This window comes from Macrobrachium nipponense, chromosome 34 (genome assembly GCF_015104395.2).
Source record: "Macrobrachium nipponense isolate FS-2020 chromosome 34, ASM1510439v2, whole genome shotgun sequence".
Classification (NCBI taxonomy): Eukaryota; Metazoa; Arthropoda; class Malacostraca; order Decapoda; family Palaemonidae; genus Macrobrachium; species Macrobrachium nipponense.
Window position 1 is genome coordinate 48149757 of NC_061095.1, and position 14596 is coordinate 48164352.

The 14596-nt window shown below is 47.1% G+C and overlaps 1 protein-coding gene across 3 annotated transcripts in view; it reads right to left on the reverse strand.

The window, feature by feature from the left end:
* The window catches only part of LOC135208032 (anaphase-promoting complex subunit 7-like), a 114992-nt gene that overhangs the window by 21330 nt on the left and 79066 nt on the right, over nt 1–14596 (reverse strand). For all 3 annotated transcript variants that reach the window (XM_064240151.1, XM_064240149.1, XM_064240150.1), the window contains exons 8-9: nt 3059–3160; nt 719–847 (exon numbers count right to left, since the gene is read on the reverse strand). In XM_064240151.1, the coding sequence (XP_064096221.1) occupies nt 719–847; nt 3059–3160 (231 nt within the window). The remainder of the gene's footprint in view (nt 1–718; nt 848–3058; nt 3161–14596) is intronic.

A 14596-nucleotide genomic window follows, 5' to 3' on the forward strand; every position in this document is an offset into this window, starting at 1 on the left:
TAGAGACCAAAGAGTTAATCGTGAGATAAAATAATACAAATTACAATGTCAAAGCATAGAGTATCCACCATAAATTCAATTTGACTGGTACCAGAATATTTTCATTAGGCTGTTAGAGATATTCTTATGCACAATAATTGACTTAATAGAGGTAATTAACAAACATTAAAAAAACATCTATAAAATAAGGTTCTGCAAATATATGGCAATTTCCACATATCACTATCATATACATAATCTTAAATACATTCCATATTGTACCTCTTATGCTATCTAAACATTTATTAGCATTATTGGAATAGTATGTATGTACAGAATATGGCAATGCTAATGGCAACATTTTATGCAGGAAAGGAGATTCCTGCATTACATAATGCTTTCAAAAGCTGATATGATTAATTATGTCATTTCGAATTCCGAAATTCACTCTCTTAACTTAATCTTATCATACATTGAGCCATCTCTTCTGCTAGGTTAACTTTTTCCTAAAGAATATTGCTGTATCTCATCACTTTTCCTTCCCTTTTCTCTCTCTCTCTCACTCTTTCCTTCTTCTATATATACTTTGGCAACAGCTCAATTCCACAGCTTCCATCTTTACTCTTTCATCTCATTCAGTATCCTGTACTATTCACTTTCATGACGAATGTGCTTAACAAGTTTGGCTACACAGAGACATCTCAAATCCAAATGAAACACATGAGACTCAAAAAGTTACCTGTTCATACACTTCACACAAGAGATACACAGCAGGCAAATGATATGGATCTTCTTTGAGAGCCTTCTCAAGCAGACTCTTTCCTTTGCTGACTGTCATGGTATCTTTGAGGAGAACAGAAGCATACAGCTGGAAAAGAGGAAGGGTATTACAAATGACGTAAAGTCTACAAACATTCACATCCTAACTGGCAAAATGATAACAAGAAAATGAGCCATTCAATGAATTTTGTGTTTCTACTTTCTTCTTCTTATACATATTCTAAGACGAATAATTTACAAAATACTGCACTGATGATGCTATTGAATATAACAGAAAAAAAATACGGTAAACAAGGAGAAAACAAAAGCACGCGTTTCATTTAATGGGTCTTTTTCTCTACTATATTCATTACTATAACTAAACATCTATGTCTACAGAAATAATTAAATAGGTTAACAGTTTGCCTTTGACCTCTCTCTCAAGAGTTGGCATTCTTGTTCACCAAAATATCTCTACCACCTTGAAAAATTTCCTACCCTCACCTTACTTCCTATTTGATTTCCGTAAGTTCAAACTTACTTCTCAAGTTTTTCATGATAATGGCTACGACACAGTTCAAACAAAACATTAAAGGTCACTGGTAGACTACTAAAGGGCTAACCTGACAGATTAAGTCTTCAACAAGGGTTCACAAACTTGGAACATGATAAAGGTACACTGGTGGGATAACTGAGACATTTACTGGTGATGAAAGAAACGTAAATTATAAAGGCAGTACAAGCTACTATGTGAGTTTTGTTAAAAAAAATATCAATAAGAAATATCTTAGACTTTGTAGATAAAGTTTTAATTCTAAATCTAGACACCAGGCTATACCAAATTCAATACTGAAAGTGAAATTATTGGAATAATGAGGATTCTGGAAATATTTTCTGACATTTATAGCTGGCTACAATTATGTAAATCACACACAACATGATTTAATTTTATCTCAATAACTCATAGGTGCAACAAGTGTGACTGAACCAGAGATTGTACACTATCAACCATAAAAGCACATCTGTATCAGTGACAGAATAAAAGGAATGTTACTTGCACTGTACAATGCTGTAATGTGCAATTAGAATCATCGATGAAGATTGGCTGAGCAATGAACACTCAAAGCTGTGATTTTCTTTAAAGATATGAAAACTAGAGCAAGGTTGAACTAGAGTAGTACAACAGCCAAATAGGTAGCGACCAAACAAAAAGGATGTAAAGTAAGACAGTACAGGCAGTCCCCAGGTTACGACAGTCTCGGCTTACGACATTCCGAGGTTACAACGCTTTCCAATCATATTCATCAGACATTATTTCCAGGGTTACGACACCTACAACGCTCACCTGGCAGATGAAATATGACACCAAAAATGCAAAATAATCAATATTTGAAGGTTTTTTTGATGAAAAATGCCATAAGAATGCAGTTTACATAGTTTTCAATGCACCCAAAGCATTAAAAGTAAGGTTTTCTTAGGATTTCTGATGATGTTCCGGCTTACGACGCGTCTCAAGAACGGAACCCCCGTCGTAACCCGGGGACTGCCTAGTGGGTAGTGTGGGGATGCCAGCAGAAGTAACCTTCTAAAAAGTCTCAGTGTCACAAAAAGCACACTGCAATCACTATTCCCTATGGGGATACTTAAGTTGCTAGGGCTCTTTGAATATGTACATGTACAAATTTGTATCACATTACAAATTTCCCAAAAAGGTTTAAAAAAAGCAACCAGTTTAGGCTCACAACCATTAAGATGAATCAGATTGGCATAATTACTAGGACTGTACATAATTTACAAAATAAATTCTTTTACTTAACTATTTCAATACATTAACAAAACTGATCATCTTCTGGATTCATTTCTTGTTCACCAAACATTTTTTTTATAATTAATTTACAAAGCTGATTTTATACATTCTTTTATTAATGATGTGTACTTATAATTGCAGGCTGACAAAAGCCAAGCAAACTAAAGGTGAGGATAGTCTGTGAAGATGTCTTTTACTAATACTATATAGAGTAATAAGACAAATTAGCAAAAATCAACAAGAACCATTATTTTAAAAACACCAGACTGCAATACTCAAAAGATGTAAAAACAGATCAAAACATTTCTGTGTAAACAAAACCAAAAATCTAATGAAAACATTTACAAAAAAACTTTTTAAGAAAGTTCTACATCTTCCTCCAATACTATTCCACAGAAAAGCAAAAAATTCTGGAGGCAATCACATCAACACTTCAGGTGTACACTGAACATTTACTAAGAAATCCATACAGTAAAACCTTACACAAAAAGAAAAAATCAATTTGAAACTTACTGTGAGAGCTCTTGGGGTCTGACCTAATAATTTACAAGCATTAGTGGCAATGGTTACAGCTTCTCTTGACCGGTGCATTGCTAAATAGCAATCAACGAGGCCCTGTAAATAAAAGTATGCTCATTATTTGGTGCCAAGGCAGCATTTATTTGCCTGCAGTACAGTTTTCATTTCAATTTGGTGAAAGACTTTAACTATATTACTCATTATGCCAGACGAGAACTTGAATCTTGAAATAATGCTTTACACAGTTTTGCAGTCATACAAGACACTTTAAATAAGCAACAAAACTAACTATCTTAACTCTCATATAGCTAACCATACAGTCTTGTTCACATGGAAATGACAATTTGTCCAAAATTGCATTTTTCCTAACTATACAAACCTGAGGTCCTTTTACAATAGGAAGGTACTAGCGGCAGCTGGATAGGTCGTAAGCTTTCGAACAAGGGGTTCGGTAGTTAACTGCTTGTCCGACAGGCGCGCGCGCGCGCGACTGGGAGGTAAACAAATCACTTTTGCTTTTGGCCCAAGCAAAAACTGCAGAGTGAGGGGTGGCATGAGGTGGGACCTATGTGTAAAAGGACCATCAGGTTTGTATAGTTAGGAAAAATGCAATTTTGGACAAATTGTCATTTGTTCCGACACGGCATACAAACCTTCGGTCCTTTTACAATAGGAAGACTCACTTCTTGGTGGGAGGAATCTGAGTCTTTTGTGAACAGACTGGTGTTCGCCCAACCTTGGAATGCCTCCCTGGTCGTAAGAGCGAGGGAGGGATCCAAGCCTCTGTCCGATTGATCGGGTGTGCACCGCAGGATCAATGGTCAGACCTCTGGACCAAGTACTAAGAGAGAGGCAAGCGTATCTCTTCGTACCAGCAAACAAGAACAAGTTCCTATTTTGCAAGAGGCAACATAAAGTTATGGTTTGTCTCTTGTTGGCATCCACTTCCCCCCCCTTGTAGGAGGAAGTGGTGGATATTCGCTCCCATCCCTAGTGAAAGGGATAGGATGGGGCTCTGTCGAGTAGCTCACCGGTATCTCGTCCTTATCCAGCAAGGTGATGACCGTATCCCTCTACCCACAGGTAGAGGGGGGGGGAGAAAAAGATAGGAAGAGAAGCCAGTCACTCTCTCATTCACTTATCTATTCTTACAGTCACACCAGGACTCGATGCTGTTCAGCCTGCTAGGGTCTGGGTTAGCTACACAACGTGTTGAGCAGCCACCACGGGTCCTAGGAAAACGATCCAAGGACCTGTGGGCAATATCCAAAAGGTAGAAGGAGGTGCCAGTGGTCTGGTTGTACCAGACCCCTGCCTTCAGGCCTTCAGTACCTGCGCCACGGAGAAGTTCTTGTATAACTCGAAGGAGTGTACTTCTAGGTCATCTTGGTGCTGACGAAGAGTCTTCAACACTCAGCCTGGGATGTCGAGTTTCTTCAGAAAGCGCGGTCGCGCTTTCACAGGACAAAGCAGCATCTCCTTCGCATCGAAGGCGGTGAAGTCCATTAGGGAGGGGATTGTGAAGGACTCTAACCGATCGTCAGGAACCGAAGGGTTCAGAGTCTTCGCTACGAATTCGGTACGAAATCGAGCGTCACGAATCCCCATCCCCTGGATGCTTGACTTCGCAGGAAAAGTCATGCAATTACCTCAGAGGAAAAGAAGGGAATGGTCGTATGACCTATCCCTCTTCTCGACTTCGGTGATGTCCTGTACCCATACTGGTCTATCCGTCTGCAGCGAAGTTGTTCTTTCGGTAGTGGCGATAGGACACCGACACTCAATGGTGGGTGTCGATGGTATGGGTACTGTGACAAGCCGTTAGGACGAAGAAAAGACTGTTATGGAACAACCGAACCAAGTCCACAGCGAAGTTCGTAACAGACTTGGGCGCTCTGACAGCTACCGACTGACTGCGTTCGGTAGGAGGCAAGTTGTCCAAGCACCCGAGCAAGTCACGTGACCTTCGCCTTAAAAGGGTTATGCCAAGAGACTAAACAAATAATTTGTTTGTCACGATGCCAGAAGGCAAGGTGATGACTCTCTTAAGGCATGTGCCCAACAGGCGAAAGTCAATTGCCTTCTAGAAACCGAGGTATAGTATAGTTGATTCTCGGCTAAGGAGAAACAACACTATGTGTCGTTGAAGACGAAGGTGTACAGAAAATGCAACCTACGTCTTCACAGCTGAACCGAGAGAAGGATTCTCAAGATTCTGAACCTGTGCTACAAAGACTGAGAACGCTAACCGCTATTCATTGCTGTCCGGTGAGGATCGTAGTTGCAATAAAAGCGGAGCGCTTTTCAGTAATGAAGACAGGGAAATACTGCCTGAAGAACTGCTTCTCATGGGCTGAACATTTGGAAGTAGAGCTGTCAGGTCGGAGAGTAGGCGATGTCTTCTGACATATCTGTTAATTCGGGGCGAGCAATGAATAATTGCACACCTGCGAATACGAGATATTTTGAAGACAAACTCAGATGTCTGCAAAAAATCATTCGCATTATCGCGGTGCGATGCAGCGGGTGACTAGTACAGACTTCTGTTACCGTGCGGTAAACAGAAAGATGAAAGAGTCCAAGAGATATCTGTTGAAAATTCTCGCAATGTCGAAAGCGATGAAATCGAGCGTCACAGCAGTAGATGGTCCTTCATTATTGCGAGAATCCCCGTTAATCAGAGACCTAAGTCCATGATTGTTGGGCAGAGATACGGTTCGGTAGTCAATCAAACCAGGGGAGAGAGAGACGTAACCGACCGTGCATCTCCGAGACCTAGCTGATACTGAGCCGCTATCAGGCAGTTCAATACGCAGTAGCTCTCGGTGACTCGTCATCCTGAGTTGCCAGGTAATCCATTATTCCACGAAGGAATGCGTTCGGCTAGAACCATCGAGCATAAAGAATACGCTCGAGCAATTATATTTAACCGAAACGGATTTTCGGTAAAAAATACAAAAGCTGATTTGGTGTTGTCATGACAATACCAAGTATCTAAAATCGAAACTGATAACTGCTGGGAGGTTGCAGGCAACCCCGAGTTGCAGTTCAATTAAGATACAATTCGTCTCGGTCACAAACCGTAGAGTTAACTACGGCGGTATGTGCCTACCCCCCGGACAATTCAACTGTTAAAAGAATCATGTCGCGAGGGTAATATACGTAGTATATTTGTAGGTTCTGTACCACGACCTCCATCCTAAATTCTTTTCCTCTCGAGGAATGAGAATAAGGATTGGAGATCGACCGCCTTCGTTCTCTAGTCAAGAGAGTGAAGGAGAAGTCTTCCCAAAGGAAAGCTTCAATGGTGAACAGAATACCGAAGACGATAGTTCAAGCCAAACTGGAAGTTCCCGTCCGTTCTTCTCTATTCCACAGGTTAATCGCCTACTGTGAGATACTCTTCTTTCAGCAGCAGTCTTCTTCCAAATGCTAGAAATTACAGGAATTCGAGCATAAAGCGAGGTTCCCGATTATCGTGTAACAATTATCGGGGATTCTCGCTCACTTTGGACCGTGGTCTCGCCTAAGTGTTTGGAGATCGTAAAAAACTCGAACACTCTGAGTGCGCTAGAAATTCCGTAGAATTCTAAGCACTCTGCAAAACCCCCCACCGAATTCGTCAAACGATATCGGCTGGTGATCCTCCCGATTCCCGTAGAAATCGAGAAAGGGGCAGGATCCCTCCTCAACGACCGGGGCTTATGTCAGGTAGGACCCGAAGGTCCCCCCGGTAGCGCAGCCCCTAACGTGGGATCTTTACAGAGAAATCTCTGTAGGATCCCTCCCCTTTCCCTCGTAGCCGTAAGGAGAGAGGGAATGGGGGAGGAATTGGATACTGGCTCGCCTTCCCAGCGGAACTAGCAGTTGGAGAAGAAAAGGAGCAGCCATCGCCTTACGGCGATGGCCTCTCAGAGCCTGAGAAAACGTATCGTCAGGAGAAAACGTTTTCCCACCGAGGAGGGTTACGAACTCATACTGGTAGGTAAGGGTCTGCCGCCACTGTGAACGTCGTCTGGGTGGGGCTGATCGACACCTGACAGGAGAGAGCCGATACCGTCCTCCGACTCATTCCAGTCCTCGTCGAGGTCGAAACCTCAGGAGGACCGAAGGGGTATTCAAATACGGTGTCCGAAGACACGTAGAAACGCCTCTGTCGCAGTAGAGGAGGTGAAGTAGCTTGTTCGACCGGCCAGAACTGAGAGAGCCTTCTTGTCCGGAGACGAGAGACTACCTGGTTCAACACAGTCGGCAAGCTCCGATCGCGGCAGACCCACCGTCGATTTGGGTTCCCTCTCGGGCCCCAAAACGACTCGAGCCGAGACGTGGCTCTGCTGGTGGGAGCGGCGATCCTTCCCCGAGGTCGTTGTGCTGACGAATCAGCGCCATAACCTCGGCAAAGTTCCTCTGGATCTCGGAAGTCACAGCATCTTGCAGAGTGGGACCGTTAAGCCCTTCGAACAAGAGCATATTCCGAGAACCTTCCTCCTAAGAAGGGGGAACAGCGACAGCCCTCTCGGTCTTCTCCATCCACTTGCGCATACGTCCTGGCCGGTCCAAGAACCGTGCCTGGCACGTAGGGCGTCGTGGTGGGATCATGAGGGGCGCACCCCTCACGATCACTCCTCAATACCTCGCTCCTCCCGGTGTAACCCGAGGAGGTTGAAGGTACGGGAGAGGCAGACCTGACGCTCCCTCCTCGCTCGCTGGCAGAACCAGCAGGCTTGGAGGGCTGCAGGCGATCGTCAACCCGCGGTGGCGATCGAGCTGCAGGCCTGGTCGAACCGTCTCGCTGTGGAGAACGGCTGGACTGAGCACAGCGGCCCCGATCTCGAGTGTCAGAAGAGCTGGTGCTGGTTGCCGTACCCGATCGCTCTCTGTGAGAGCGACGGTCAGGCGACCTGCAGGCTCCACTGTCACAGTGAGACCGGCTGCTTGTCCTCACGGCACGTCACGTCGCTGGTTCCAGCCGTGGCTGGCACCGGCGAACGGGAGGACCTCTTCCCAGCCTCAGCCCGTGGCCGGTCGTGACCGTCACGTCCCCGGGTAGCCAGCTGGTCGCCGCGAGAGCGAGAGCTGGTCTGGTGAGAGTCGCGTGAGCGGCTGTCACCAGTCTTCCGCCCCGTGCCGTGAACCTGACGCTGAGCGGACTCAGAGGTCTGGTTCCTGGCTGCACGGTCGCTGGTAGGCGACCGTACACTCGGTACCTCCCGCGAACGAGAGGCCGAGACGGACCCTGATGCAGTGGCAGAACCACTGACACCAGGCGAGGAAATACCGGTGTTAGCCGGTACCCCTCTGGTCCCCGTAGTCTTCTTCCTTGCGGAAGAAGAGACGGGCCCCGCTCCCGAAGGAGCAGGAGGACCAGCGGAAGGAACCCTCCCGTCCCACCGAGGTGAGACGGGTCCCGAGAAGCTCCCGAGGGAGACTTCTTAGGAGGGAGGAGGCAACCTTCTTCTTCCTCGGCTGTGAAGCCTTAGAAGTCGAAGGGGAAGAGGCGGCAGCCGACGACGATGAAGAAGATGAAGACGACGACGACGACACCTTCCTCCTCTTCTTCGTCAGCTTCCTCAGGACAGACGTAAGATCTGCTATCCAGGGCGGAGCCGGGGCTGCTGTAGCCGAAGCCACAGGGCCCGGACGCACCTGTACAGACAGACCAAAGTCTGGGGTAGTACCACCACTAACAGGGACGACGTCAGCAGGTATGGGCATCTCAGGAACAGCAGGCACAGCCAGCACAGCATCAGTAGGGACAGCCAGCGCAGCAACGGCAGGGACAGCCAGCGCAGCAACTGCAGGGACAGCCAGCGCAGCAACTGCATGGACAGTCAGCCCAGAATCGGCAGGTACGGCAGGCAGCACCGGAAACACAGGAAGTGGAGCAGCAGCCAGCAACATCCTGGTACCGGCGGCAGGTCCAGGGGCGAGCTCTAGGGCAGCGGAAGTGTGGTCGCGGCAGCGCGGCAACCACGAGCGGCGGCGGCACGCCCCCTCTCGGTACGGCGAACGGCACTTCACAGCGGCTGTAGGCAAGACTGTTACCACGTGAGGCGAGTACACCAGGTGAGGAGGGACGTCGTCACCTGGAGCGTGGTCACCACTCCATGGGTGACCGCAGTAGGCCCAGACATAGAACCGCAGCCCCTGGACACTAGCACGCCCTGCAAATGGAAATGGAAGGACGCCCATACCTCACCAAGGTCCACCCTCGTGGCAGTAGCACCTGCGGAAATAACAGTAGTAGCGATTAGTGGGGGGGAAGTCCCCTCGCGCGGGGGGGTGAGCCCTCTCCGAACGAGTGGAAGACCCCGAATACAATTTACATCGGGTTCACCGAGCGCCCTCCCCCGCGCTCGACGGTCGGGCGAGGAGAAGAACGCAGATAACCTCCCCCCCCCCCAAGGGGAAGGGCCATCTGTGGGAGCTGAGCGGGGTCTCGTTCCCCACCTCTGCACAGCACCCATGTACCCAACAATAATAATAAGAGCCCGAGAGCAATCGTGCCCTCGGCCCGAATGCAAGGGCATAAGGATCAATTCCCTGACTGAGCGGAACTTGAACCAAATAATATTGATGCAATCAATAATAAAAGGAATAAAATGAAAAATAATCTTGCATTACGATTCACTTCACAATGAATAAGGGCTCGGATCGAGCGCATTTGCGCCCTCGGTACCGAGCGCAAGGGTAAAAGGATCCATTCCCGATTATGAATGGAAACCTTGATCCATAATGAATTGATGCAATCAAAATATATATGAAAATGAAAAGAATACTGCGCTTGCGATTTTCACTTCATACAAATAAAAAGGGGAAGGATCAATTCCCGGGAAATAGCGGAAACATTGATCCAAGTAAACAATGCAATCTCAATAAAATATGAAAATGAAAAAGAACTGCACTTGCGATTTCACTTCATTCAAATAAAAAGGGGAAAGGATCAATTTCCGGGTAAGCTCGGAAACTGATCCAAAATGAGTATTGCTACAATCAAAATAATATATATGAAAATGAAAAAGAATACTGTACTTGTGATTCCACTTCCATACAGAATAAGTTTTCGTGCCGAGCGCATTCGCTCGGCAACGAGCATACAGGTAAAAAAAAAATATAAATGAAAAGAGCACTTACTTACGATTTTCATCTACACATTTCCAACCAAAATATACGCTCAGAGCGAGCGCTCTCCGCCCTCGCACCGAGCATACACAATACGAGGATCATTTCTGGGAAAATGAATTCCCGCACTTACGGCCCTTCAGTCCCGGCACTCGGGTAATCGGAGGGCGTGGTGAAACCAAGATCCTTTAATTCACAATTGAATTCAATGGAAATAAATATGAAATGATTGTACTTACAATTCAGTTTCACTAGATAAATAGAAAAAGAAAAACACAACCATGCGAAAGCAACGACGATGAAGCGGGCAGAGAGCGATGATACACGTCCACACGCCAGCAGGCCGAAAGCAAAAGTGATTTGTTTACCTCCCAGTCGCGCGCGCGCGCGCCTGTCGGACAAGCAGTTAACTACCGAACCCCTTGTTCGAAAGCTTACGACCTATCCAGCTGCCGCTAGTACCTTCCTATTGTAAAAGGACCGAAGGTTTGTATGCCGTGTCGGAACAAACAAATCTTACCTTATTAATTACAGTTCTATAAAATTCTCATAACTTAACAGACTGACAATTCTGAAGATTCTGACAAAATCTTTTTAGAATGCACCCAATTTTCAGCAGGCATACCAATTCTACATCTTTTCAGTGATGATGACAGACACACTTCAACAACAGGTTTACTATGCTTTAATTTGTTTATTATACATTAAAATAATACTGTCATAATGGCTACAGACTTTTGTGCTGTACCTGCAACTTTCTTTTCTTTCTATGTCAGCAAGACCAACAATCCTGTACTGTCAAGTACTTATACCCACTGCATGGAAAGAAGACCTGATTAACTGGACAAGAAAATGTTGGACATCAAATTTAAGTGCTTTTACGGTGCTCCTGAAAATTACAGACTTAGGAAAAATATTTGTTTTAAAATCAGAGTTTTTGAAAGTATATTGTGTTTTCCTAACCTGAGGTCCTTTACATAAGGAATTACTATTCAGTGCCAGCAGGACCGTTCGTATGATTTACTATCAAGGTAGTTCGGCAGTAACTGCATGTCCGATGGTCGGGAGTCCCGCCTGACTGGAGGTAAACATACCACTTTGCTTTTGGCCCAGGAACAGTGTGAGGGGTGGCATGAAGCGACTCTATATGTAAAGGACCTCAGGTTTGTATAGTTAGGAAAAATACAGTTTATTTTCAAAAATTATGATTTGTTCCAACACATTATACAAACCATCTGTCCTTTCTATAAGGAAGACTTACTTATTGGTGGGAGGAATCTGAGTCTTGTGAACAGACTGGTGTTCGGCCAACCTGGGTTCCCTCACTGGTCGTAAAAGCAAAGGGGGGGAACCTAGCCTCTGTCCAACTAATCGGAGTGAGAACTGCAGGATCAGTGGCCAGAACTCTGGACCAACTAATGTCCTAAGTAAGAAGCAAAATATAAAGTATTGGGCTTGTTTCTTACTGGTGTCCGCTTCCCCCCTTGCTAGGGAAGGGACAGATAAACGCTTTTATCCCTAATGAAAGGGATAGAATGGAGCTCGGTTACGTAGCTTACCCGCACCGTCGTCCTGTCCAGCATTGTGACGACCGCTACCCTCTGCCCGCAGGGAAAGGGAAGAAAAGAGAAGGAAGAGGAGCCAGTCACACTCTCATTCACTCTCCATTCATGCGATATCACAAGGACGAGCTGCTACCTTGTCCTGTAAAGGAGCTGGGTAAGCTACACAACTTGTTGAGGAGCCACCACAGGTCCCAAGGAAAAAGTGTCCAAGGACCTGTTGGCAATATCCCGAATGTAGGAGGTGAAGGTGGTCTGGTTGGACCACACCCCTGCCTTCAGCACCTGTGCGACGGACAAGTTCTTGCGGAATGCAAGGGTTGAACCATGCCTCTAACTTCGTGGGCTCTCGGACGAAAGGTACTGGTGTCGGCACTCCTCTCGGAGTCGTACGCTTTCCTGATTACCTCACGAAGCCAGAAAGAAACAGTGTTCTTGGACACTTCTTTCTTGGTCACCCCGGTGCTAATGAAGAGGCATCGACACTCAGGCCTGAGGTGTCGAGTTTTCTTCAAATAGCGCCGTAGCACCCTCACAGGACAAAGCAGCATCTCTTCCTCATCATTATCGGTGAAGTCCTCCAGGGAGGAGATCGTGAAGGAATCAAACCTGGCATCAGGGACCGAAGGGTTCTGAGTCTTCACTATGAAATCTGGGACGAAATCGAGCATAACTAATCCCCATCCCCTCAAGTGTTTGACAACGTAGGAAAGACCATGAAGTTCTCCTACTCTCTTTGCCGATGCCAGGGCCAGCAGAAAGACGGTCTTAAGGGTCAGATCCCTGTCTGACGACTACCGGAGAGGCTCGTAGGGTCTACGAGTCAAACTCCTTAAGACAAGAGTCACATCCCACCCAGGGGACCTGAGTTCCCTGGGTGGGCAAGACCTCTCGAAGCTCCTCATTAGGAGAGATATTTCCATGGAGGAGGAAATATCAACTCCTCGCAGAGACAGAGAGGAGCTTCTCTCGGCGATGAAAGATGAGGAAATCCACTACCTGCTGAAGAGTGGCTCTGAGCAGAGAGAGACCCAGTCTACGACACCAACCACAGAAGACGGACCACTTTCCCTAGTATACTGCTGCAGAGGACTGTCTGAGGTATCCAGCCATCTCTGTTACTGCTCGGCGAGAAAAGCCTCTCACTCACAAGAGATGGTGGATAACCACCAGCCGTGAAGACACAGGGAATGTACTGCCTAGTGATACCGTTCTACATTTGGTTAACACAGCAGGTTGTGCCATGGGGGAATCTCGTGGTGCCTCCGAGAGAAGAGCCAGCAGGTCCAGATACCAAATGGCGGGTGCCACCAGAATCATCCGAAGATTCGCAGTGATCACCACTCTGCTGATCACCTTGCGAATCAGGTAGAGCGGGGGAATGGCGTACACTACGAGGTTGTCCCACACATGTTGGAACGTGTCCTCTGCAGCTTCCCATGGGTCTGGCACAACTGAGAAGAAAACCTGAAGTTTTCTGTTGTGACAGGTGGCGAACAGATCCACTACTGGATGCCCCCACAGGTTGAAGAGCCTTTCCGCCATGTCTGGGTGGAGAGACCATTCAGTCCCAATCACCTGATTCTGGCGGCTGAGCTTGTCTGCCACTACATTCCTCTTGCCTGGAATGTATCTGGCTGATAGCTCTACCGAGTGAGCTATGGCCCACTCGTGCACCTGCATCGTCAACTGGTGCAACGGGAGGGACACTAGGCCCCTGGTTTGTTGACGTATGCCACTACCGTGGTGTTGTCGCTCATCAATAACAATGAGTGTCCCCATCAGTCGTTCCCGGAACTCTTGGAGCACAAGAAACGCAGCCTTGAGTTCCAGGAAGTTGATGTGAGGGTGCCTGTCATGATGGTTCCACACTCCTGCAACCAGCAACTCTTCCAGGTGTGCGCCCCAACCCTCGGTCGAAGCGTCTGAGAACAGAAGCATTTCCATAGGGGGAGTGCACAGGGGCACTACTATTAAATGGTTCCTGTTGTCTAGCCACCAGTCCAGGTCCTCCCTTACTTCCTCCGTAAGAGGAACCAGGAAGGACTGTGGATCCCGTGCCTGTGACCAGCACTCCTTTAGTCTCCATTGAAGAGACCACACGTGAAGACGCCCGTGAGGGACTAACTTCTTTAGTGACAACAGGTGACCAATCACGACTTGCCACTGCAGAGCTGACTGTTCCTGTCGTGACAGGAACCGTCTGGCTGCCTCCCTGAACCTGCTGATCCGCCAGTCTGTGGGGAAGACTCGTGCTGCTACCATATCGATCAGCATGCCCAGGTACTTTATCCTCTGCTTGGGTTTGAGATCTGACTTCTTGAAATTTACCACGATTCCCAGATCGCGGCATAAGTAGAGGAGTCGATCCTTGTCCTGTAGCAACTGAGAGAGGGAGCTCGCCAGGACCAGTCAATCATCGAGATACCTCATCAAATGTATTCTGACCGAATGGGCCCAAGCCGACACCAGAGTGAACACTCGCATGAACACCTGTGGGGCGGTTGAGAGACCGAAACAAATTGCCCTGAATTGGTTCACCGTCCCATCAAGAATAAAGCGAAGGTACTTCCTGGAGGACTGGTGGATGGGTATTTGAAAATATGCATCCTTCAGGTCCACCGAAAGGAAATCATTCTCCCTGAAGGAGTCGAGCACTGAGCGTGCCGTTTCCAGCGTGAACCGAGTCTGGCGAATGAAACGGTTCAAGGGAGAGAGATCTATCACAAGTCTCCAGCCCTCTTAGACTTCTCCACCAGGAAAGTCGGCTGTAGAACCCTGGTGGAGGGGAATGCCACCTTCATCTTCCTCGGCTGGGGGACCTTAGAAGTCGAAGGGGAAGAGGCGG